The 23,453-nt window shown below is 46.0% G+C and overlaps 1 protein-coding gene across 5 annotated transcripts; it reads right to left on the bottom strand.

Moving 5' to 3' along the window:
• Window positions 1–2,114: 2,114 nt before the first annotated feature.
• Window positions 2,115–15,305, bottom strand: LOC309615320 (epidermal retinol dehydrogenase 2-like). 5 transcript variants are annotated; one of them, XM_082364785.1, is made up of 8 exons: window positions 15,181–15,298; window positions 12,894–12,941; window positions 12,126–12,472; window positions 9,575–9,706; window positions 7,228–7,327; window positions 5,045–5,189; window positions 3,701–3,826; window positions 2,115–2,414 (listed from the first exon to the last, which is right to left on the bottom strand). In XM_082364785.1, exons 3-8 carry the CDS (start codon window positions 12,456–12,458, stop codon window positions 2,321–2,323), a joined length of 930 nt encoding a protein of 309 aa, XP_082220911.1. In that variant the 5' UTR covers window positions 12,459–12,472; window positions 12,894–12,941; window positions 15,181–15,298; the 3' UTR covers window positions 2,115–2,320. The 5 variants fall into 5 exon arrangements, with proteins under 5 accessions (XP_082220911.1, XP_082220910.1, XP_082220912.1 ...); XM_082364784.1 differs by lacking the exon at window positions 12,894–12,941 and having other exon boundaries at window positions 15,181–15,305; XM_082364786.1 differs by lacking the exons at window positions 12,894–12,941; window positions 15,181–15,298 and adding an exon at window positions 12,662–12,882.
• Between the last annotated feature and the right edge of the window lie 8,148 nt (window positions 15,306–23,453).

Below are 23,453 nucleotides of genomic sequence, written 5' to 3'. Positions count from 1 at the left end.
GAGAACACAGTGAGAAGAGGGCTGGCCGCAAGCCAGGAAGAGCCCTCACCAGAAACTGAACCAGCTGGCACCTTGATCTTGCCCTTCCCAGCCTTCAGAACTGTGAGAAAATAAACGTTTGTTGTTTAAGCCCCCCAGTCTGTGGTATTTTGTCATGGCAGCCTGAGCTAACTAATACAACATCACAATGTAAAAACCAAGCCCCCCAAACCCCCCAAAACCATGGTCACACGTTTTCCCCAGCCAAACTCCTTCTAATACCAAGTGTTCTTCCTCATTCTTGAGCAGCGTGCCAACTACAGGATGATGCCATCTGGAGGGCAGGGTGCCCACTTCTGGGGACAGCCCTTGTTTTCCAGCCTTTCCAGTCTTAAGGCCTCCTTAGGTGTTGGGCTCTTGATCATGGCTTCCTTAGGATTAAATTTCAGATGGAAGCTGCTTGGAAACACACACTGAGGACACTTGCTCCCCTGTGGTATTAAATCAGCTTGTTATTTGTTACCCTCCAGAATCCTCTAATTTACACGTGGTCTCTTCTCCTGTGAACGCTTCAAATAAATCTGAATTCACTTAGACAGTTGTATGGGTACTGTAAAACCACAATTAAATTTCAGGCCTTTGTAGTCGTCCAGCCCAGATGCACTCCAATTAGAAATAATTGCTGTTAACGCTGTTATGATGTGGTGGTGCCCACTCTGCCCCAGACCTTTGTTCTACAAAATCCCCTGAGAGTCTCTTCTTTATCCTTCAACTAAATAGATAGGCCCCTAGAATATACGCTTTCGGAATTGTAATATAGGAGCAATATTGTGCCTCTCTCTTAATTAACCTTGTTAACTAAGGATTTGGAGCATGAGTTGGTTGGTGTAAGCGGGCCTTTGATCCTCTGAATGCACGTCTCCGGTTGAGAAGGATGTCACCCTCGCGAAATAAAACGCCTTTTCTTCTTTGGCATACACCAAATACCTTCATGATTCTGGTTTAATGAAATAATGTGTGTAAAGCGCTTAGCTTCGTGCCAGGCGCGATAAATATGAGCTATCGTTTTTAGGATCACAAAAGGAGCTTTTTTAAAAGGCTTTCTGAAGGGAAAGGAAATACAGGGGCGGAGCTGTCGGAGCTACACAGGAAGCTCAAGAGAAATCAGTCCACAATGAATCCCAGACGCCGCATTCCCTGAGATGGTCGCTCCTCTAAGAGAATCTTACCCCCAAGATATCCAAACTCTCATTTCTTTTGACTCTCACAGGGTCTTCCAAGATACTTCTCATCCCTTCCCGCGCTCCACCAAAGGATGGGAAGAGACAAAGGCTGCTCTTTCTCTTGCAAGGCAGGCGCTCCCACCAGCCTGGGAAGGAGCTCCAGGGATACGGTAATTAACGTGTTTCTCTTAATCTTGCTTTTATAGTTAATCTCCAAAGCGTGAAAAGAGTTGGCCAGTTGATTAAACTGTAAGCATACCATAGATCTGAAATGAAGGCAGCCCTGAGGAATGCAAATGGATAAAATTTTTCATTCTGTGATAAAAATACCTCACAAGAACCCCAACTTGAAATACTAAATGAAGCACTTGAAATTACCCACATGGATATGATTTCTGGCTTAATAGGGAACAGGTCATCTAACTCAGTAGAATATCATTTCTTCAGGGTAAGAAGCAACCATTCTTGAATCTCTTCTAGGAAAGAAATGTGACCCTATTTAGAGTGTGGTCTAGAATCACTGCCCCTCGGGTCACCCAGGGAATGTGCACTGACACAGTGGCCCTGGTGTACCCTCAGCAGCATACCCAGGGCTGTAGAAGCAAGCATTTGTGTAGCTACTGTGCAGAGGGGGACATGGGAGGCTGGCCTTCCTACACCAGGCGGCACAGTTTCAACAAGGCCAGGGCTGAGAGCAGGGCAGTGGGGAATCCAGAGCTCTGTGTCCTCTGGAGAGAGGGCACCCAGTTCAGCACTCACCCATCAGCCCTCGTCTCCGCTGCCCAGTGCGGGCTCAACCACAGCCAGCCCCATCTGAGCAACCTCCCCAAAGAGCAAAGCGAAAGGCAGTTCACGAGAGAGAGGGTTATCTCACTTTCACAGCTGTTGCAAGCAAATGACAAAAATGGGCTGTTTGTTTGTTTTTTTTTAATTTAAAACACTCAACCGAAAAGCAGTACGCAACATTACTTTCAAAGGCATTGGTTGAAAATACTAGTCCGGACAGCAGACGAAGAACTTGTGGTTTCCAGATACATTCTGTCGGACAAAGACACTTCTTCATTGAAACACACGTTATGCAACTTTGGGTATCAGGTGACGTCAGCCAGAGTTGGTCTTCAGTCTTTCTTCTTACGGCCAGAGAAGCCATCCATTGAATTAAAGATACCCATATACTCAGCCAAAAGCATTCCAACCTTGAGGGGCAAGAAACTAAAGAGAACACAAGAGTGAACTTTCCTGGTTATAATTCATGAAAGCATCTTTACTGGCTCCGCTGAAAAGCAGGGCCACTGACTTGTTGCAGAAGTCATTCACACACTCCCACCTGAATGTCCCTGCCTCATGGTCACTCAGGGCTTGTCCACCACGTGGGAGGACACTGGCCCAGGGTCTCTGTATCTCTCCTTGCTTTATTTACATTATTCAGTCTCCAAGGCCTCACTACACTCTGTAACGATGGATAGGAAGCCGTGAAGTCCTGTGGAGTCGTGAGCCTGGCTTGCATCCTAGTTCTGTCACTCGCAGTGTTACTGGCCTCTGGAGACTCAGTTCCTTCCACTGTCAAGAGGTCATCGCTCTTTCTTTCTGGGACCACTGGGAGGATTAGATGCAATAGCTCCTCCGAGCTTTGGCATGACCCAACTAAGACTGTTCACCTTCTCCACCCCGCTCACCCCTCCTGACACTCTGACCCCATCCATCCCGACGTTCACACTGCAGGGTGAGGAGAGGCACAGTAAACACACCGGAGACTTGTCCTAGGAGTGGGGGGAAGAGAACGGCCCTGTGCTCACTGTACCTCCGAGGGCAGCCCCAGATATCCAGGTGGTTCCTGCCCTCCCCGGCTTCAGGTCTCTGGTCAAATGTGACCCTTCCCCATGAGACCCTCGTGAGGACCACGCTGACAACTAAATCCTGACGTACACTCTTCCACCTGCTGCTCTGGGATCATCTTCTCCTGCTTTGTATTTCCTTCATAGCACTTACGACCACCCAGAATATCTTTCTTTTACTTCACTTTTTTGTTTGTTTGTTCCCTCCACCAGCCCCCCCGAGAAGAGACTAGCCAATGAGAGCAGGGACTCTTGTCTCTCTTGTTCTTTGCTGTAACCCAGATCCTGGGATGGCCAACAGAGCATGGCACACACTCGCCACTCTAATGATGATTGAATGGATATTTGAAGGAGTGTGTGATGTGGTTCCCTGTCACTGAACTTCTTCGGGTTTCCAAAGCCTTCTCAGGACCTATGCAGATATCTCCCCATCTGGGCCCAGAACTAACAGCCTATGAAAGTAAATGTAACCTCCATTTTCTGACTCATGGGAAGCACTGCAAGTATGCAAATTTGAGATTGTGTCAGCAAATGGGCACAATCAAGGGATCAAAATTCATTCATTTAACAGATATTTTTTAAGTGGCTCCTCTCTGTAGGATCTGGAGTAATTTGTTGATACGATTGACACATTACAGAAGTAATAGAAGCAGATACTGTTACCTTTTTAAAAACACTATGAAGTACATAAATCTTGGCATATATAAGTATGGTTTTTCTTGCAGGATAGCAGCTACTATCTTCCTGACTGCATATTCTGGTTCCAGAATCGGTAACAGCAAAGGACAGCTAGGGGGTCAAAAAAAAAAAAAAAAAAAAAAGCCACATATTAAGAAATTAATAAAAGCAATTCTTAAAAATAGGATAAAACAGTTGTAAGACATTATCATTTATTTGCTTCTTTCCTTGCCAGATTTGATCTTTTTCTATACTTACTTCCTTATTACCGACCTGGCAAATAATAGCATAACTAGGATTCGAAATGAAAAATGATTCTAATTAATACACTGATGTTACAATATGCACATATGTGAAACCATATTAAATGAATGGTCTAAATGTTGTAAAGCAAGTCTTTGAGAAATCACTGCCGGGACCTCCCTGGCAGTCCAGTGGTTAGGACTCCACGCTCCCAATGCAGGGGTCCCGGGTTTGATCCCTGGTCAGGGAACTAGATCCTACATGCATGCCGCAACTAAGACCTGGAACAGCCAAATACATAAATAAATAAATATTTAATAAAAAAAAAAACAAAAAAAGAAAGAAAAGAGGGCTTCCCTGGTGGCGCAGTGGTTGAGAATCTGCCTGCTAATGCAGGGCACACGGGTTCGCGCCCTGGTCTGGGAAGATCCCACATGCCGCGGAGCAACTGGGCCCGTGAGCCACAATTACTGAGCCTGCGCGTCTGGAGCCTGTGCTCCGCAACAAGAGAGGCCACGATAGTGAGAGGCCCGCGCACCGCGATGAAGAGTGGCCCCCGCTTGCCGCAACTAGAGAAAGCCCTAGCACAGAAACGAAGACCCAACATAGCAATCAATCAATCAAAAAAAAAAAAAAATCTTAAAAAAAAAAAATCAATTGTATTTGTATGTACAAAAAAAAAAAAAGAAAGAAAAGAAAACTACCTGCCTGTCATCTCATGAGTGCAGACTGGGTATTTATGCCCCTTCAACAATTTCTGGTCCTTCTGTGGGATCAGGGATGAAGGCAGGATGGAGTCAGGTGGCAGAAAGGGGGTGCGATGGGAGTGCCGAGGAGATGGGGGAGGAGGTCTGGGCCGCAGGGTGGCTGCAACTTGGATACAGCCTTGATAACCCATTGCTTTTAAACCCAGTTATCTTAAACACAACCGCATTTGAGGAAAGAAATTCTGAAACCATTTATGAATCAGGCTGCGTGCTGGAAAGATCTTTTTAAACAACTTTAGAAAACAGATAGAACACAATAAAATGGATGGCCAATCATTTTTCAAAACACAGTTTCTTTGAAATCAAAGGACATGCTTACCCAGTAGTACAACCGTCAAACATTCCAGTGTTGATAAAAAATGGGCACACAATAGTGGTTTTGACCCCATTTTGTTTCTTGGCAAATGTTTCCATGAATACCGATTCAGCAAATCCAAAGGCTGCAAATTTAGTTGCGCAATAATCTGAAAAAAGACAAACGATGCTAATGCATAGCGTAAAGTTTTAAAATGTCATTACATTAAGGTTTCCTCGTGACACGAATACCAACAGAGAACGGGACAGCAATTTCAGAGTTCTTATTCTGTATGATCTTGGTCTGCTCCACCTGGAAGGGGCGAAGAGTGAGTGGGAAGGACCACGGTCACCTCAAGGTCAGAATACAATGACCACGTGGATTCGTGGAGAAACAGGGCTGCGGGGAGCCTCCTGAGAGGCGGGTCACACAGCTGGCCTTTACTCCCGTGTTAGTGATGGTCAGACACTCTGCCGGCCGTGACATGGGGCACAAGATGTGCGTCCTGTCCCTGTCCCAAAGAACTGCAGCCCAATCGGGGCAGGAAGACGCACAAAAGGAGAAATAAGATAATAGGTCAAGTGGGAGTCTAGGCAATGGAGATCAGTGTGGGCCATGATACTCAGATCAAATTTTCTTCCAACTCTAATTCTTCCACTTCCGGAAGGAAAACAAAGGACTCTGTCCCTTCCACCTAAACTGCTCAGGCATCTTCAAATGCAAGGGGGAGGGGAAACTGGTATTTGTGTCAGTTTTGAGCTCTCTGTCCTCAGTGACACTCACTTCAAGTAAACACCTGAATATTCAATTTGCTAAATGGAAACGTGGGCAGAAGAGGAGTCTAGGTGGACTTATCCTTCCCTCTGCCTCACGTGATGCGCACTTCCTGGCTCCGGTGGGAAGCAGCTCCCCCAGCTGGCAAGATCCAGGCCACATATGCCGGGTGTGGGCTGCCCAAGACGGTGGGGAAGCCCACAGAAGGAGGGGCGGGGAAGGGGGGGGGGTCCTGAGCCGCTTCTGGAATCATCCGAGTCGTTTGGTAGACATGCAGCTCTCTGAGCTCCTCGACCCCCGAGATGAGGAGGTGTGGGTACGGCCCAGGGCCAGGGAATCTGCATTCTAAGGAGCATACCTGAGGTTCTGACACAGGGGAGCCACCTCTCACCCTGTGGGAACCCAAAAGGCTTACACTTGTTCCTAAGGGGAGCACGGGTGGGAGAGACGTCCGTCTGAAGACAGAGACGTTGTGTCCAGGAAAAGGATTAAGAGGAGTTGTAAATACACTCGTATTATTTCAAAGACCCATGATTTCTCAGATGTACGAGACAGAGGTAATAATAACACCTGATGAATTCTAAGGAGGACAGAGGAAGGGAAATCCAGGGCACAGGGAGATGTGTACAGACTGCTAATATTTTGGGTGATGCGTGGTTCCAGAAACCTATCCATGTAGCTGAGACATATCTGCTGAGACTAGTGTTGTGAACCTTGAACCACACTGCTCAGCTCAAAAGCACTAGGCGGGGCCCAGTCGGCCGGCTGGGCCGTCCGCTACTGAGTGCTGCATTTAGGGTTCCGGTGGGTGAGCCTCCAGGAGGGACAGGACTTCCGCTCCTCCTAGAACCAGCTTCCCCAGTGGGCCGCCTTCACCGAAGACCTTGGCGTACGTCTTTGTCCCCTCTCCACTGCTAATGTCAAGTCAGCTGCCAGGGAAATGGGAGTCACAACAAGTTCCTGCCAGTCTCCAACCAATGGAAAAGCAAAGAGGTTAATTTTAGGTTTCCTGGGGTGAAGACATTTTCTCTAAACTCACGGCTAGGGGAGACCACTTAATGGAAACTTAGGAGGGATGAGGGTCCCCTTATCATCCTGATAACAGTGCCGGGGGAGTTCTGGGGGACGGTGACTAAGCTGATCCCTTGTGTAAGAAATTTATCACTAGGGTCTCTCTTTTCTCTTTTTTTAAACCCAAGGGATTGCCTAAGACCTAGTGCTTCCGAAGTGCATAGTTCAACTTCGTGTAAGTATAAACTGCTGGGTGATTTTGCTGGACCATGAAGTTCTCAACCACTTACCTTACTGAATATCCCTCTTCATCTATTATCCTTTATTATTAGTGCATAAGGTCAGTGCTGATTATTCAGAGCTATTACTCAAGTTAAAGTTACAAGAAACTTTGCAATTGTGAAATATCACATTTCTCTTACCGGCCAGCCCATTTACTCCAATTAATCCAGCTGTACTTGAAATGCAGACCAAATGTCCATGGTCATTAGCGATCATAGCAGGTAGAAAGGCTTTATAAGTCTAAGAAGATCAAGGTAAAATGTTTAACATTTTATGCCACATTTTATATTTTTTTTCAGATGTTTATATGATCACTGTGATTGAAAAAAAATGTTTAAGCTCAAAAAAATACCTGAAGGCACTGGGATATTCAAACTTAAACATCTGGAAAATAACCATCTTAACTTGTTTAACCTGTATCAGTGCTTTCCTGACGGCAATTCCAATATTATTAAAAATAACTTATTCAGACTTATATTTTGCTCATATTTGACTTTTAAAAACACAATATTAAGCCAATAATTGAAGCAGTATAGGAAACTCTTAGTTGTGGCAGCCACAATCCACAAACCAATAAGAGCGCTCAAGGATATGATTATTTCGATTCATGGTGCCTTTTTTCCTCCCTGGGCTTATATTTGAATTTCAGATTTTTCCTGAACATCGTTCACAGGACATGCGGCTGCTGGCTTCAGTTTAAAAATGTCACTTTATTTTTAAACTCATCTATACTTCTTTGAATAATGGTTTCTTATTTTTATTCCATGTCAGAAAGGAGAATATCTGTTAGACAGAGGAGACACACACTGTGTCTCAGTATGTATTATATAGAATACCTTCACCTTTCCTGTGGGACCTGGGAAAAAAAGGTAAAAGAGAAATAAATTTTGGGACATGTATTCTGCAACAAAGGAATAATGAATCAAATATGGATAGTTGCATATTTATATGAAATAAATTTATATTCATATTTTCAAATAGGAATAATATGAATAAATATGAGAAAAGGAATCTCTAATAACAATCAAACAACCTTTGTCTGCATCTCAATGAGTTTCAGAGAGAAACTAACAGAGAGAAAGACAGAGAGAGAGAGAAGCGGAAAGTCAAAGAGGCGCCAACAACTCAGCGTGACCCACGGCATCCTGAGTTCCGACGGTCCACGACGAGGGGCGTCACTGCTCCGTGGGACACGCCCCTTGGGAGCATGGTCACCATGAGCTCTCTGACCCTCAGCAGTCACGTGCCTGCTCTGGGCAGGTGCTCAAAGGGCGTTTGTGAACTCGCCTGGGAAGAGTGTACAGAGGGTGAGGACTCGAGGGGATGACAGAGGCCAGGGCAACGCCAGAAGCTCACGAGCAACTAGCAGGGGAGAGAGAAAGAGGAGACCAGGATGGAGACGCAGACAGCGGCGGGGAAGGAACACAAAGCCCCGGGAGCGGGCACTTAGGAGACGACGCCCTCATCTTCATGCTGACCGTACATTCTAACTTCTGTCTCGAGAAGGAGCGGGGCGTTTGCAACAAGACAACATCAATCACTTGCAGTCGTTCCTGAAGGAACTCGGTAGCCCCTTAGCTCGGAATCTTTCCATCTTTCTCCCCAAAACTATACGGAACGCTGAAACTACCACCAGCAGCATTACGTTTTTGGTGAAACCGGGGACACAAAACCTACAAACTCCAAATGGCATGTGAAGGCTGTCACAGGAGAGCTGGGCAGGAGCCCCTGATGTTGGCGTGGGGAGAATGGAGGGGGTCTCGGAAATGCCCAGCAAACTCTCACTCCCCGATGGAGAGAGCTGGTCTGGGGGACGGGCTGTGAGCAAGGGCCGGGGCGGTGGGCAGAACGAGGGCACGTGTATTGCTGGGGAAGCTATGACTGGTCTTTGCAAAGGCCAGGAAGACGCAGCTTGAATGTGGGCACATCGCCTTGGAAGTCAGGGCTGTGCCTCAATGTTCAAGCCACGTAGTCACCAGGTGGGACCGGTGGGAACTCTCCTTTCCCTGGTTAGGTACCGAGTAAGGTGACCGTGTGTCTTGGTTTGCCCTGAACAGACCTGATTGATGCTTGCTTGTTAATCACGCCTCCTTTCACTTCAAGAGAGTTCTAGCCAGGAACTCTCTTAGGGAAACGATAAGGTCACCTGGTCATGTCTAAGCACGGTCACTTTTAACTTCTATGGTCCCTTGTCTCACTGGGCTGTTTTAAGGCTTCTTCATGAGGTGCCTGGGATAGTACCTGACACAGGCTGGCCTTCAGTTCATGATTATGACAGGAGGAGAGGACAGTTGTGTCTTTGTAGGATTCTCTGAGCAGAGGCGCTGGGAGGTGTAGGTTAAGTTGGATCAGGAGAGGACAGCTCAAGCTAGAATTAAGAAGTCTGTGCTTTATTTAGAGACCAAGACTACTGTAAGAGAACAAGAGGAAGGCACTTTAAAATGACACAGTAACTTTATATTTATAATGAGAAGAAAAAATAATTACCCATAAATGTGCTTTGAAATTCACATCGATAGACTTTTCCATAAGCTCATCTGGGCAGTCGAGGAACTTTTTGCCTGTTACGATTCCGGCATTGTTGATGAGGATTGAAACGTCTCCAACTTCTTTCTTAACCTGAATTGAATAAGGAAAATAGCACCACCAGTGCAGCACAGGCAGACCTCGGAGATACTTTGGCTTCGGTTCCAGACCTCCGCAGTAAAGCAAATACCGCAATAAAGCGGAGTCACACGAATTTTTCGGTTTCCCAGTGCATATAAAAGTTATGTTTACACTATACTGTAGTCTATTAAGTGTGCAATAGCATTATGTCTAAGAGACAAGTTGCCTTAATTAAAAATTTTTTTTTGCTAAAAATACTAACCATCATCTGAGCCTTCAGTGAATTATCGTAGTAACAAAGATCACTGATCGCAGATTACCAGAACAGACATAATAATGATGAAAAAGTGTGAAATACTGTGAGAATTACCAGAATGTGACCCCGAGACAGGAAGTGAGCAAATGGCGGAAAAATGGTGACAACACTGTTGCTCAAGGCAGGGCTGCCACAAACCTTCAATTTGTTAAAAACCTTCAAATGGTAAAAAAAAAAAAACACAGTACCTTTGAAGTGCAATGAAACGAGGTATGCCTGTAATTTCTTACATCACCCAGCTTCACTTCCCCAATAGTTTTATATGCTCCCTGTCCTTGTTAACGCAGACTGAGTTAATGCGCTCTAAAAACAAAGTATGTTCATCTCCTTTGCAGAGTTTACGGCGCATCAGAGATCTAAGTCTGATGCCTCTCTACTCATTTTCCTCCCGTCCTATGATGTTTCCAACACTGCAATGCTACTTTCCTTCTACAGGTAGAGCTACTCTTATACTCACTCCGTGATTAGTAACTTGGTCCTATGCTAAATTGATGTGTAAGCAGCACACCATTTTAATTAACGCGATGGCACATCAGGCATGACAGCCGTGCCATATAAATCACGACCTGGCCCGCACAGCGATGGGGGCGGGCAGGGAACGGAGGGTGTACGATATTCACATGCGTGTTTCAAACACACCGTTGAGCTCAGAACCCGTCCGTCCTGTTTTCACCAGCTGGCTGGTTCTCTTCTCCCCAACACAGACTTTCAGGTGTAAGATCTGTGAAAGGAGGATCAGAGGGGGCCCCCGTCTGCTGCTGTCACACTGGCCAGAGTAGGTGTCAACAAACTTCAGGAATAAAAATTCTGGGAGCGCTGCGGGAGCCTTCCCCTTAGAGCAAACCTTCAGCATGTGACCCAGGCCCTTTGTCAGAAATGAGCAACAGGAATTTCTAGGCTTGACGGCAGGGGCTGCGGCTGTCCCTCTGCCTTTGTGTTTTGAATTTCATTCCTGTGCCCTGTGTCGCACAGCAGGGGCCCCGTCCCCCCGGAATCCGAGGGCACCACTGGTTGCAGCACCACTTAACATCTCCAGCTCTGTGTGTTGTGTGCACACGTGTGGGTGTGCACGTATGGGGGTGAACCTGCCTATGAGGATGGTGCAGCCGGGCACAGGGAGGCGGTACTACTGAAGCCAGGCAGATGCTGCCACCTTCCTTATCTGCTGATGCAGAAGGCCTGGGCCCCAGCACGGAGGCTGACGTGCTGTGTATCCACTAGCCAACGAGATCCATAGCCTGGGAGAAATTTAGGATGCAATCGAGAAAGTTTCTGGCTCTGAAAGTGATGTGTGGAGCGCTCGTGCCAGTGAGCGGGCGGAGAAATCCTTCTCAGGGAAAAGAGGCAGCCTCCAAACAGGTACGTGCCTCCACGAGCTAAGAACGCCCTTACCGCTGGCCTATGGGAGCTCTGGTTTCCTGAAAGCGTTCTTTCTAAGTGCATCTGTGTCATTGCCAAAGCAGCAGCTGCAGTTGAGTCTTTAGGATGAATATTCTGATTTTCATATGACCACTTAAGAGAAATGCACGTTAATGGAAAGCTCTGTTGGGGGAGAGGGAAGAGCTGGACTTACAATGAGGCTAGATATGGGTTCACATCCTGGCTTGGTCCTGTGCTAGCTCGGTGACCCCAAACAGGTTATTTAATAGCCCTGTTTCTCAGTTTCTTTACCCTCAAAGAAGGGTGCTACGGCCCATCTCTCGCACGGTAACGGGGGCCAGCACAGCGAGCACACGCGCTGGTTAGAGGGCGTTCTTCAGAGTTAAAAGACTCAAGTCCCAGCTGTAGCTCTGCTACTTATTACCTGTGTTTCTCAGGTAAGCGACTCACCTGCCCTAAGTTTCCATTTTCTTATTTGTGATGTGGAGATAATAAGAGGCCTGACTTTACAGGATTGTGATACAACTCACACAGGGTGCTAAGCATGGTGTATTGCACACAGTGAGAACTCAAAAATCCTAATTCCCACTCTCCAATATTTTTTAAAGTAAAGGGATGTGGGAGAGAGGCACATCAGCACTGAGGAAGGCAAACAGACAAAGAAACTGATGGATGTCAAAGAATTTACGTAGCGTTCTCACTACCCATAGGACACAGCAAGCACCCCAGGTTTACCTGATCGGCCACTCTATACACTTCCTCCTTCCGGCTGCAATCACAGGTATAGGTATAAACCTTTGTGGCTCCAGCTTCCCAAGCCATCTTGCTGGTCTCCTCATTCCCCTCCTTGCTGACATCCCAGAGAACAAGCACCGATCCAAGGCGGGCAAATTTGATGGCTAAGAGCCTTCCAAGTCCACTCCCAGAGCCTGTTATAAGTACGATTTCACCAGCAACACTCTTCTGTGGCCTTGGGATGAAGGTAAAAACCATAACCTCCAGAAGGGCAAACAGTGATTTTCCTAAGAAAACGAACAAGTTCTTGACTGAGTTCAGGTTGGGCGCCATGTTCTGGCTGACACCTATAAAGCAAGAGAGACTCATGTAAGGACCTCAGTATCCAATCCCTCTGAGCTCGCTTACTCCACGGAGCTCATACTTTCTGCAATAGTGAAAGAAACCAAGAAGTGGGATGTAAACATCTCTCCTGGTAGCAGACTCTGAACTTAGAAAGGGGAGGGAACCCACAGGGACCATCTCGTCCAACTTACCTTCACAGCAGCAAGGTCATTGCTATGCGCGTGCCTGCTAAGCATTATACGTGACAGAAAGGTTCAGTAACCAGGAACTGTGCACGTGCCCAGATTTAACCCAAAGGAGAAGTTCACTATTTCTCGTAGTTAACCTTTCTTCATAATAATCACAGGTCCTGATTATTCACAGTCAAAGTCTTGACCATGTGGTGTTTATGATGTAACTGCTCCCTTCTGGTTTTATTTTTACCTCCGTGTAGGTTTCTGTTTTCGTATTTGCACCGTTGTTCTTTAAAATCTGAGATTCAAGAGGAAAATGTAAAACCCTATTTGTATAATGTACCTGGAGGGGAGTAACCAGACGTTCGGAACCTTTCGCCTGGACTTGCTGTCACCACACGGTACCCCTTCCCCATGCTCTGAGGCCCAGATCACTTCCCACTCGGCCCTGTGATTGTAGGATATCGGTGGGAGATGGGTAGGCCCTGCCCCTGCCAAGCTGTGGAACCTGGGGCGGCCCACGAAGGCCCTTTGGGCCTCGGTCTCCGCACCTCTACTGGTCCTGTGGCCTCGGGTGGTTTCGCAGATGGCATGAGAATGTCTGCGGCGCGTGTGACCACAGTGCTGGCCAGCAGTAAGTGCTTTCCAATGTCACCTAGTTTCTCAGACCCGCGGGAAGGCACTCAGTAGGTCTGCTGAATGAATAAAAGGCCTCCCCTTGACAAACACATACAAGGCTCAGTGCTTCCGTCCTATCAGTTACTCACACTTTAGTGAGAATGAGTGTGTAAGATGCTTCACTAACAACCAGCTGAGAAAGAAGGGAAGGTCTTATTTCCTCCGGGATGAGGAGAGAAGGGGCAAACTGTGCTGTGGGTGGAAGGCTTCCCTGAATGGAGTGGTCACTTGAGAGGCGGGGATGAGGACAGAAGAGGGACATCGTTAGTGAGGTGAAGCGGTTCTTCACTTACTTTGCAGCTTGGCTGAGGACAGACCAATTCTCACAGATTCATCTACAGGACGCCTTGAAGCATGGTCAGACCCTTAGGAAATTGTGACCTGAATTGTTGTTTCTTGGCTCATTCTACAGATGGGACTGAGGACCAGAAGAGTATGTGTGTGGTTTAGCTAGGCTTCCTGTGCTAGTTCGTGCAGGCCAGGTGAGTTCGTTATCATGTTTACTGAGCACAGACCCCGGCCAGGTATGATGCTGGTCCCTGGGGCTGAAGGGGTGGGCAGCCTCCCATAGTCTCTGCCCTGGTGAGACACCTCTCTCCTCAGTGTCTCCAGCACCACAAGGGTGGCCGGAAGCCTCACCACTGTGCTGGCTGACATGGAAGTTACCGGGTTCTAGACTTTGGTGTTCTGCTGTCTCAGTGCCGGCATGATGCAAGCCCTAAAACAAGCCCCTTCTTAATCCCTGTCCTGGCAGATTCTTCCTAGGTTCTCCAGACCCTAGCATCCTGCGGTCTCCCTCATTTGGGGTTTAGGGTGTCTGCTGGGTACCTGCACAGGTAGTGAGGTCTAGAGATTAAAGTTTGGGTTGGAATTCTGGATCTGCCACTGACTTCTCAGCATCCTTGCTAAAAACTGTTGCATCTCTTCTGCCTCAGTTTCCTCATCTAAATAGGGGGATTCTACGGGTACATGCCAACATTTACGAACTAGGGAAGGTGTGCAAGCTAAATGAGGTTAATACAGGTATTAAGGAAAGGAGGGTAGTATGGTCACTACTACCCCGTAGGAAACTTCTGAGCAGATCGGGGAAAAACAAAAAAGTCCCCATTGCTGCGGGCAGCCCTCTCCAAGAGGTAGAGGAGGGCGTGGCGTGGGGTCGGGGCAAGAGGAGTCGCGCTGGGCTGGATCTCAGCCCCCGCCAGGTTACGCACCCCTCCACCCCCCGCTCCCCATAACGTGGAAGCCTTGCCAAAACAGTGCCAGGCACGTGACAGCAAAGTAAATAATAGCTAAGGCTGTGATTGGTGTTTCTGCTAGCATATGAACTTCGGATCCTCAGCTATACCAAAGAAAGAGGGTTATAGCATGCATACGAACCCAGGTAAACGTCTGGTTCTGTTTTAGTATAAAGTTTAGGAAGTCAGGGAGCATGTGCATTAAATTTAATCATCAGGCTGAAGACTTCTTTGGTGTCTCCATCCCATGGCTTGCCCCCTTGGTCCAAAAGCTGAGTTAACGCGGTGCAGCCTAAACAGGTGACTTCCGCTTCCCCGGCCAGGGCGCGGCCGCCAAGTCGGCCCTGGTACCGGGGGGCGGAATGGGGTGAATGCGGGGGGATGGCTGGGGAGGGACAGGCAGATGCACAGAGCAGCGGGGAGCAGGGCACCTGGTCAGAATGCCCCGGAGAAGACGAGGGGACCAGGGATCAGCCCCGCGCTGCTCCGGGATGGGGCGGGAGGCCACCAGCTCACTCCTCGGGGGCCCGCGCTCGTCCCCGCCGCCCAGGCTCCCGGGCTGCGCCGTCTCGAGGCGCCGCCCCCCCTTGACCTTAACGCAGCCCGCGGGCCTCGGCTACTCACCCGGAACGCGCTGCCCTCGCTGCGGCCGAGAAGTCGGGTCTGCTGCGCCGCGGGTCCCGCGTCACTGGCTCTCAGCCTCGCGAGGCTCCGGATTTATCCCCGCGCCGCCGGAGACCACGTCCAAGGGCGGGACGGCCGCGCCCGCGCGGGGGTGGGGCGCCCGGGGGCCCCGCCCGCCGTGTGGGCGCGCGCTCTTTTTTTTTCCCAGGCGGCCGGATGCAGGAGCTGGAGATTGTGTCGCGGGGACCCCTCGCGCACCTGGATTCCGAGCAGGAGAAGCACCAGGGGGTGTTTAAAAATTGCGATGCCCAAGCTGTACCCGTGATTATTAACTCAGAATTGCCGGGTTGGCAGGGGGCCCTGGTACGAGCGATTAAAAAGCTCCCCAAGTTGGGGATTGGCATGTACACACAGCTATATTTGAAATGGATACCCAACAAAGACCTGCTGTAGAGCACAGGGAACACTGGTCAATGTTATGTGGCAGCCTGGATGGGAGGGGAGTTTGGGGGAGAGCGCATACATGTATATGTATGGCCGGGTCGCTTTGCTGTGCACCTGAAACTATCACCAACAGGTAAACGGCTCTACTGCCACATAAAATAAAAAGCTCCCCAGGTGTTTTTAAAGCACAGCCGGAGGTTGGGACCCCCGTAGAAGAGAACCGGGGGCGGCAGATGCGGGGTCCCTGCGGGAGGGGGCCAGGTCCAGCCTCTGCAGCCTGCAGTGCGGGGCACAGATACCAGTTCGGGTCAGCGTGTGACTCCTCCGCTTGGGATCAAGGTCGACAGCTTCGCTGGCCCGGATCAAGGTCGACAGCTTCGCTGGCCCGGATCAAGGTCGACAGCTTCGCTGGCCCGGATCAAGGTCGACAGCTTCGTTGGCCCGGATCAAGGTCTACAGCTTCGCTGGCCCGGACTTTGGCGTGTGGGCCTGGGAGAGCCTGGGGGAGGCGGGTGGGGGCGGAGCTAGCTGGGGGCCGAGGAGAAGCGGAAGAAGTTTGTTCTAAAGAGATGGGGTTGGGAAAAAGAAAGTCAGCACTGCTTCTGATTCAACCGGTGTTTATTGAACGTCTTCTCTGTGTGCAAAGATCCAGAAGACATAGCGATGCTACATCTGTCAGGGGAAAAAAGAAAAAAAAAAAGAAAGATAAAAATCAGTTAAGAACCTTAGCTAATCATTTAACATGAGTCACCACGGAAATGACTGAAGTGACTGAGTTCAAGGATCCAGAAGACACAGCAATGCTACATCTGTCAGGGGAACAAAAGATAAAAAAATCAGTTAAGAATCTTAGTTAATCATTTCATATGAGTCACCACTGAAATGACTGAGGGTGGAGTTTGATGGGTGGCGTGAGGAGAAGAAACACCAAGTTACCGGGTGCTGAAGGAAAAACTGGGAGTCGGGACAAGATTGCCTTTGGAGTTCAGCCAGGGTTGAGTTGGACGCCCAGGAGTGCTGAACACGCAGAGGAGAGCTGGATAGCCAACCTATATCTGGGACAGACGTGGGTATGTGAGGAACTGCACATTTGTTCTTTATTTGGCTGTGAGAAGAGCCAGGTAGGCTGTATAAGCCTGGAGAATGGGGCAGGTGTGTTCATTGGTTTCAAGTCAGCGAACATCACCCGAGGACATGTGCCGTGGGGGGGCCTCTGCATGGCTGGGGGAACCGCAGAGTCTTTTGGGGGGGGGTGAGACACAGTCAGGAAGTGCACACCTGCAGATGATATAGACATGCAGGGAGGGGCCCCGGGTGCATGGAAGGAGGGCACCTGCAGCCTGGATGAGGAGAGGTAGCTGCGAAGAGACTTCCCCACTTGGGGACAGAATGGGTCGAGGTGCAGGGGGCACTCAGCAGGGAGTGAGAGTGGACTAAGGCACAGAGAAGTTGGGTGATGGACTCCAGGTCAAACAGCCCACCTGCAAGAGCTCAGATCGGGGGATGTCGGAAAACGGCAGCCTTATGTCATCTTCATGGTTTCTCTGAGAAAAATCCTAGGCTGTCCCTCTTCTTTCTGGTCAGAAGTTCACAGCAGACCTCAAGAAAGAAGACTCCAGCAGTATTAGAAAGCTCATTGAAACAAAACGAATGTAAAGCAGTGGGGCTCCACTGATGATACAGTTCAGGGAACTAGAGGCCCCGCCTTTGGAAAAGGCCTCAGTCTGACTTGGTGTGGGAATGCTTAGTGGATGACCATAATCCTGAAAACTAAGAAAGTACTTTTAAAGGGTTCTTTGTGGCAAAGGCTACGGACAGATAGTTTATGATGGCAGATGTACAGTAGAACGGGCTAATGAACATATGAAAGAAAATGCTCTAACTTTATTCTTAGAGAAATGCATATTAAATCATTCCTTGCCTTCCAAATTGACAAATATTAAAAAAAAGAGAGAGAGAGAGAGAACGTCTTCATATGGAGGTGGTATAAGTTATACAAATCTGGAGAGCAAGTAGGTATCAGAAACTAGAAGGGTATGTAACCTCTCACCCAGTTCCACATATGGGATTTATCTTTACAAAATAATCAGATATCATTTGTTGATTCCAGGAACGGAAACTGGCTACTGGGAGTCGGGGTTGGAAAGGAGAATTCTGATTGTATTGATTCATGGAAATGTATTACTCTTTCTGGAAATTCATATATTATTAAAAAGAAACTGATCATTAATTTCTAAGAAATATGTGCAGATGGAGTACTCTACAGTCATTTTTTTATAAAATCATGTTTTCAAGGATATAGAAAAATACTCTTCACGTAATATGAGTTTAAAAAGCATAGTATAAGACTAAATATATGATACGATCCAACATTTCTATGAAAACTGTATTTATATGCATTAGAAATGCTGGTAGTGAATTCGCCAACATCTTGATATTTTTTATTATCGAATAGTGGAATTTTGGTTGATTTTTATTTTTTCTTTGTGTCTTTTTGTATTTTCCAAATTTTTGATTATGTGCATATTTTTATTTCATAATAGAAAGTGTTTCTCAGAACATATATACACAGACATTTCCATTCAAGATGGCAGACAAGCATGTGCATTTATATCCTATTTTCTTCCAAAATTCCATTGAAATGAAAGGGAAGATGTAAAAATGTGAATACAAACAAAGTAGTGCTAGCAAAAAGGAAAGGATCTATCAGTGAGGACTGACTAGAGGTCGGTAAGCAGATGGATCCCATTTCCAGAAACCAGAGCAAAAGATACTTTAACCTAAAACACAACCGTGGCAGGAACTACAGAAATGAGTCATTCTTCCCAACAAAACCCAGAGTAACTGCAATTCAGTAAATAAACACAAAAGAGTGGAAATAGGACACAGGGCATCCGGATGGAATAAGAGTCTTGATATAAAAAACAAAACACTGAAAGTACTGAAATAAAATATAGAAAAATTATTTTGTAATTTGGGGCTAGGCAAGCACCCACCCCGAAACCATCAATTATTGATCTGACTCCATAAAAAGTGTAAACTACCATACAGTAAAAAAAATCATACGCAAAACAAAATGACAAGCAACAGACTAAGGAGGCAATATTTTCACATAAAGAATCGACAATTGATAATTAGGCATAATTTAGAGCATTTCTCTAAACCACTCTGAGTAGGGCAGTAGGAAAAATGGGTGAAGTAATGCACAGGAATTAATAGGCAAATAAATACAAATGACTGAAAACATCTGAAAAGATGCTAGACTTCACTAGGATTCAGGAAAATGCAAACTGAAAAAGAATATCCTTTTTTTAATCCATTGATATCGAGATATTAAGAAGTTAGATAAAAATCCAGGAATGATGAGGGTGTGGGAACACAGGTATTCTCATGCACTGAGTGTGAGAGCAGATTCTGATGTATCCTTTATGGAAGGTGATTCGGCAGTAGCTATCATGCCTTTGACTCTGCTCTTTCACATCTAGGGATCGATCACATAGGAATATTGACACTTGTGCATAAAGAATTCTCACTGAAGCTTGTTTGCAATAGCAAAAAAATAGAAACTCTGTTAATCATGGTGTAGTCATGTAATAGAATTCTATGAAGCAACAAAAAGAATGACGTTAGAACTCTATATACTGACAGGGAAAGATCTCCAGGGTATGTTAAGCGAAAAAAAAAAAAAAAGTACAGACTTATTCCATGAAAGTTAAATTTAAGATTGCACTGTGTGTGTGTGCGTGCGCGCGTGTGTGAATACAGATGGAAACACTTAGAGCAATGGGTTTGAGGACACACACCAAACTGTTCAAGTGGTTACCCCTAGGAGGGGACCAAATTCAGTGAGGGCCATTAAGGGAGGCTTCCCGCTTTAGGATATAGGTTTCTTTTTTTTTTTTAATTAATTTTTACTACAGTATAGTTGATTTACAATGTTGTGTTAGTTTCTGCTGTACAGCAAAGTGACTCAGTTATACATATACATACATCCACTCGTTTTTAGATTCTATTCCCATATAGGTCATTACAGAGTATTGAGTAGAGTTCCCTGTGCTATACAGTAGGTTCTCATTAGTTATCTATTTTACATATAGTAGTGTGTGTATGTCAATACCAATCTCCCAGTTTATCCCTCCCCCCTTTCCCCCTTGGGAACCGTAAGTTTGTTTTCTACATCTGTATGTTTCTTATTATTAGACATTTTACAAATGTTGTGCATTATTTTGTAATCTTAAAAACCAAAATACCGTTTAAAGTGGACTTACTGTCTGTTTAGAAAAGACTCATTTTAAGAACAGATTGTCAACACAGCATTGTAAATCAACTATTATACTTTAACAAAAAAAATAAAAGTTTTAATTCCAAATCTCCAGGAAAAAAAAAAAAAGAAGACCAGATTGCCTTTGGGGATTACTTTGTAAAATAGTGGAAGAAGTCTAGTCAACAGGTGACACATTCAAAATATATTAGTTTTACCAAAATGTATTATTTTGGGATACTGTCTGGATTTGGTTAGAAGGAAATTATAAAATTCTCAGGGAAAAACGAAATTAGCTTAAAAATAGATTTGTTTGTTCCATGTCAAGAGGAAAGCAGTGTTAGCTGGGACAGAAGTAGGAAACAAGTACATGAGACTCGTGTGAGTGAGTAGGAAGAACAATACATATGAAGAAGTAACCCAAGAGCTGAAGGAGGTGAGGGACATTTGTGCTGACACATGGCTGGGGAGAGTAACCATATACCACAGAAACTCACAAGTTCCCCTAAGACTCGGGGAAGACAGTGATAGGACAGGGCACATGACTGGCATTCCCTGTGTGCTGCATTTCTCAGGAGGGCTGGTCACACAGCCAAACACTCTTCATTCCACCTCTCACAGAAAAAGACAAAAGGAGGAGTTGTTATGAGTTTGTTCTTGCGCCTCTATTTATCCCAAGATCACTTTTTTTTTTCTGAGTAATCATAGCGTGAGTGTCATGGTGGTGAATTAATGCAGATTTGACCTGGTTTGCTATGCCAAGGTTGCTTGAGTCATGTTGGAAGACAATTCAGACACAGCCAGTGTCTCACGACACGGATAAGTTTTCTCTTCATTCTGCCTTTCTGTTCTTGGATTTCTTTTCCCTTTTGATTCTGTCTTTGGTCAGGAAACACTGCTGGTGAAGGGCATTAGCTGCCTGTATTGGCTATTGATATACGATGAGATCGGGAGCAAGACAGGCAATCTGCCTCCTACCTCTGACCCCAAAGCGTTATTGAAGTATAATTTACATGCTATAGAATTCACCCATTTTAAGTGTACACTTTGGGTTTTAGTAATTTACTAAATTTAGTAGTAAATTTAGTAATTTAGTATATTTACATAGTTGTGCATTATTGGGCTGCTTTCCATCACCCCAATAAGTTGTTGGAAGCGTTTTAAACCAACCATCTGGCAGAGATTTATTGTAGGGGATAACACAGATGATATAAATTCTGGCCCAGCTGCACTGTATCTCTCTAGGGCAGTTCTCTAGAGAGAACTCCCTCCCCAGCTCAACCCTCTGACAGTGTATCCTTTCTGGGATTCTGGGTTCATGTGGATGTTTCCCAATCCATCCTCTTGACTTTTACAGGCCTCGTGATTTTGTCTTTTCTCCCCACTCTATGAGCACCTAGGAGACCCAGGTACACACGCCTGCCCCACCTCCTGACAAACGCCAGCACAAGAGAGGCTTAACTCTCAGGATTTTCACTTTCTTATCCTTATCTATTCTTTTCAAAACAGTTCTACCAGTAGTTTTAAAATATTAAAAAATTTTTATCCAGAATGCTTAGATCCATATCGGAAGGCTTTCTCTGGACAGCTAGTCCCTCATATAACCAGAAATGGAAGTCATCATACTCATCCTTAAAAACTTTTCTTTTTTGAATTTTGAAATAATATTTAGAATATTCCAGGAGTCTTCAAAATGGGTGTATGTGAAAACTTCAAGGAGGTACGAAGCAGAGTGGGCTGATTTTAAGGGAATTAATTTCCAGGTCTTAAACCCCACACGTGCTCTTTCCTAAAGTGATCTGCCCGACACTAGTCTGTGCTCTGCTGGGTCTCCTTTTCCACCTTCCCTCATAATCAAGCTGGTCCTGTTGTACAAAGTCTGGGGGTACTTCTCACCCTTTCTGAATTTTACTCATGTTTTGCCCTGGATGCAAACCCCTCCTGGATGACAATTAGATAATTCTAGAATGGATAGTTCCTGAGGAAGAGATGCACGAGGGCAAAGGAAAGCTAGCACAGAGCTGAAGGGGGCAGTGCCTTTTCATCCAGGTGGCCAACTCATGACAATGCTTCCTGCTTTCTCCATCTTAGTGCTAGAATTTAGAAGTGAGGATTTTTGTGTTTTTTTTGTTTTTTTGGTTTTTTTTTTAAGCTTGATTGATTGATTGATTGATTGCTATGTTGGGTCTTCGTTTCTGTGCGAGGGCTTTCTCTAGCTGCGGCAAGTGGGGGCCACTCTTCATCGCGGTGCGCGGGCCTCTCACTATCGCGGCCTCTCTTGTTGCGGAGCACAGGCTCCAGACGCGCAGGCTCAGCAGTTGTGGTTCACGGGCCCAGTTGCTCCGCGGCATGTGGGATCCTCCCAGACCAGGGCTCGAACCCGTGTCCCCTGCACCAGCAGGCAGACTCTCAACCACTGCGCCACCAGGGAAGCCCCCTGTTTTTTGTTTTTTTAATTTTAATTTTATATTGGAGTGTAGTTGATTAACAATGTGTTAGTTTCAGGTGTACAGCAAAGTGATTCAGTTATACATATACATGTATCTATTCTTTTTCAAATTCTTTTCCTATTTAGGTTATTACAGAATATTGAGCAGAGTTCCCTGTGCTCTACAGTAGGTCCTTGTTGGTTATCTATTTTAAATATAGCCGTGGGTACATGTCAATCCCAAACTCCCAATCTATCCCCGCCCCATTCCCCCCTGGTAACCATAAGTTAGTTCTCTAAGTCTATGAATCTATTTCTGTTTTTTAAATAAGTTCATTTATATCATTTTTTTTTGGATTCTGCATATTAGCAATATCATATGATATTTATCTTTCTCTGTCTGACTTACTTCACTTAGGATGATAATCTCCAGGTCCATCCATGTTGTTGCAAATGGCATTATTTCATTCTTTTTAATGGCCGAGTAATATTCCACTGTATATATGTACCACATATTCTGTATCCATTCCTCTGTCGATGGACATTTAGGTTGCTTCCGTGTCTTGGCTATTGTAAACAGTGCTGCAATGAACATTGGGGTGCGTGTATCCTTTTGAACCATGTTTTTCTCCAGATATCTGCCCAGGAGTGGGATTGCTGGATCATATGGTAGCTCTAGTTTTAGTTTTTTAAGGAACCGCCATACTGTTTTCCATAGAGGCTGTACCAATTTACATTCCCACCAACAGTGTAGGAGGGTTCCCTTTTCTCCACACCTTCTCCAGCATTTACTGTTTATAGATTCTTTTGATGACGGCCATTCTGATGGGTGTGAGGTGATAGCTCATTGTAGTTTTTTTTTTTTTTTTTAAACTTTGGGTTTATTTTATTTATTTATTTATTTACTTATTTATTTATTTACTTATTTATTTATGGCTGTGTTGGTAAGTTGGGAGTTGACCTTGAACCAGCCATCACGTGGCCTCTCTTGCAGGAGATCCAGCACAGTGTGTGACACAGGGCGGCAGGACCAGCTGCAAGGACCCTCGAGTGTGAGGACGCACAGGGTCCTGTGCTCGGAGGGCTTTGTATGGACTTAGCGTAATGCTCTGCCTTTGCTCTCTTCAACTTCCTCATCAT

This window comes from Balaenoptera borealis (assembly GCF_965194805.1).
Source record: "Balaenoptera borealis genome assembly, chromosome: 17".
NCBI lineage: Eukaryota > Metazoa > Chordata > Mammalia > Artiodactyla > Balaenopteridae > Balaenoptera > Balaenoptera borealis.
This window is presented reverse-complemented; position numbering and strand designations above follow the sequence as displayed.

What these genes read in the sequence shown, in the direction of transcription:
- LOC309615320 (XM_082364784.1), bottom strand. Translation starts at nt 12,458, where the DNA reads ATGGCGCCCAACCTGAACTCAGTCAAGAACTTGTTCGTTTTCTTAGGA. An exon ending in ATTTCAAAGCACATTTATGG is followed by an intron (nt 7,328 to 9,574) that starts GTAATTATTTTT and finishes TGATCTTCTTAG; the next exon opens with ACTTATAAAGCCTTTCTACC. An exon ending in TGGAGTAAATGGGCTGGCCG is followed by an intron (nt 5,190 to 7,227) that starts GTAAGAGAAATG and finishes GTCTTTTTTCAG; the next exon opens with ATTATTGCGCAACTAAATTT.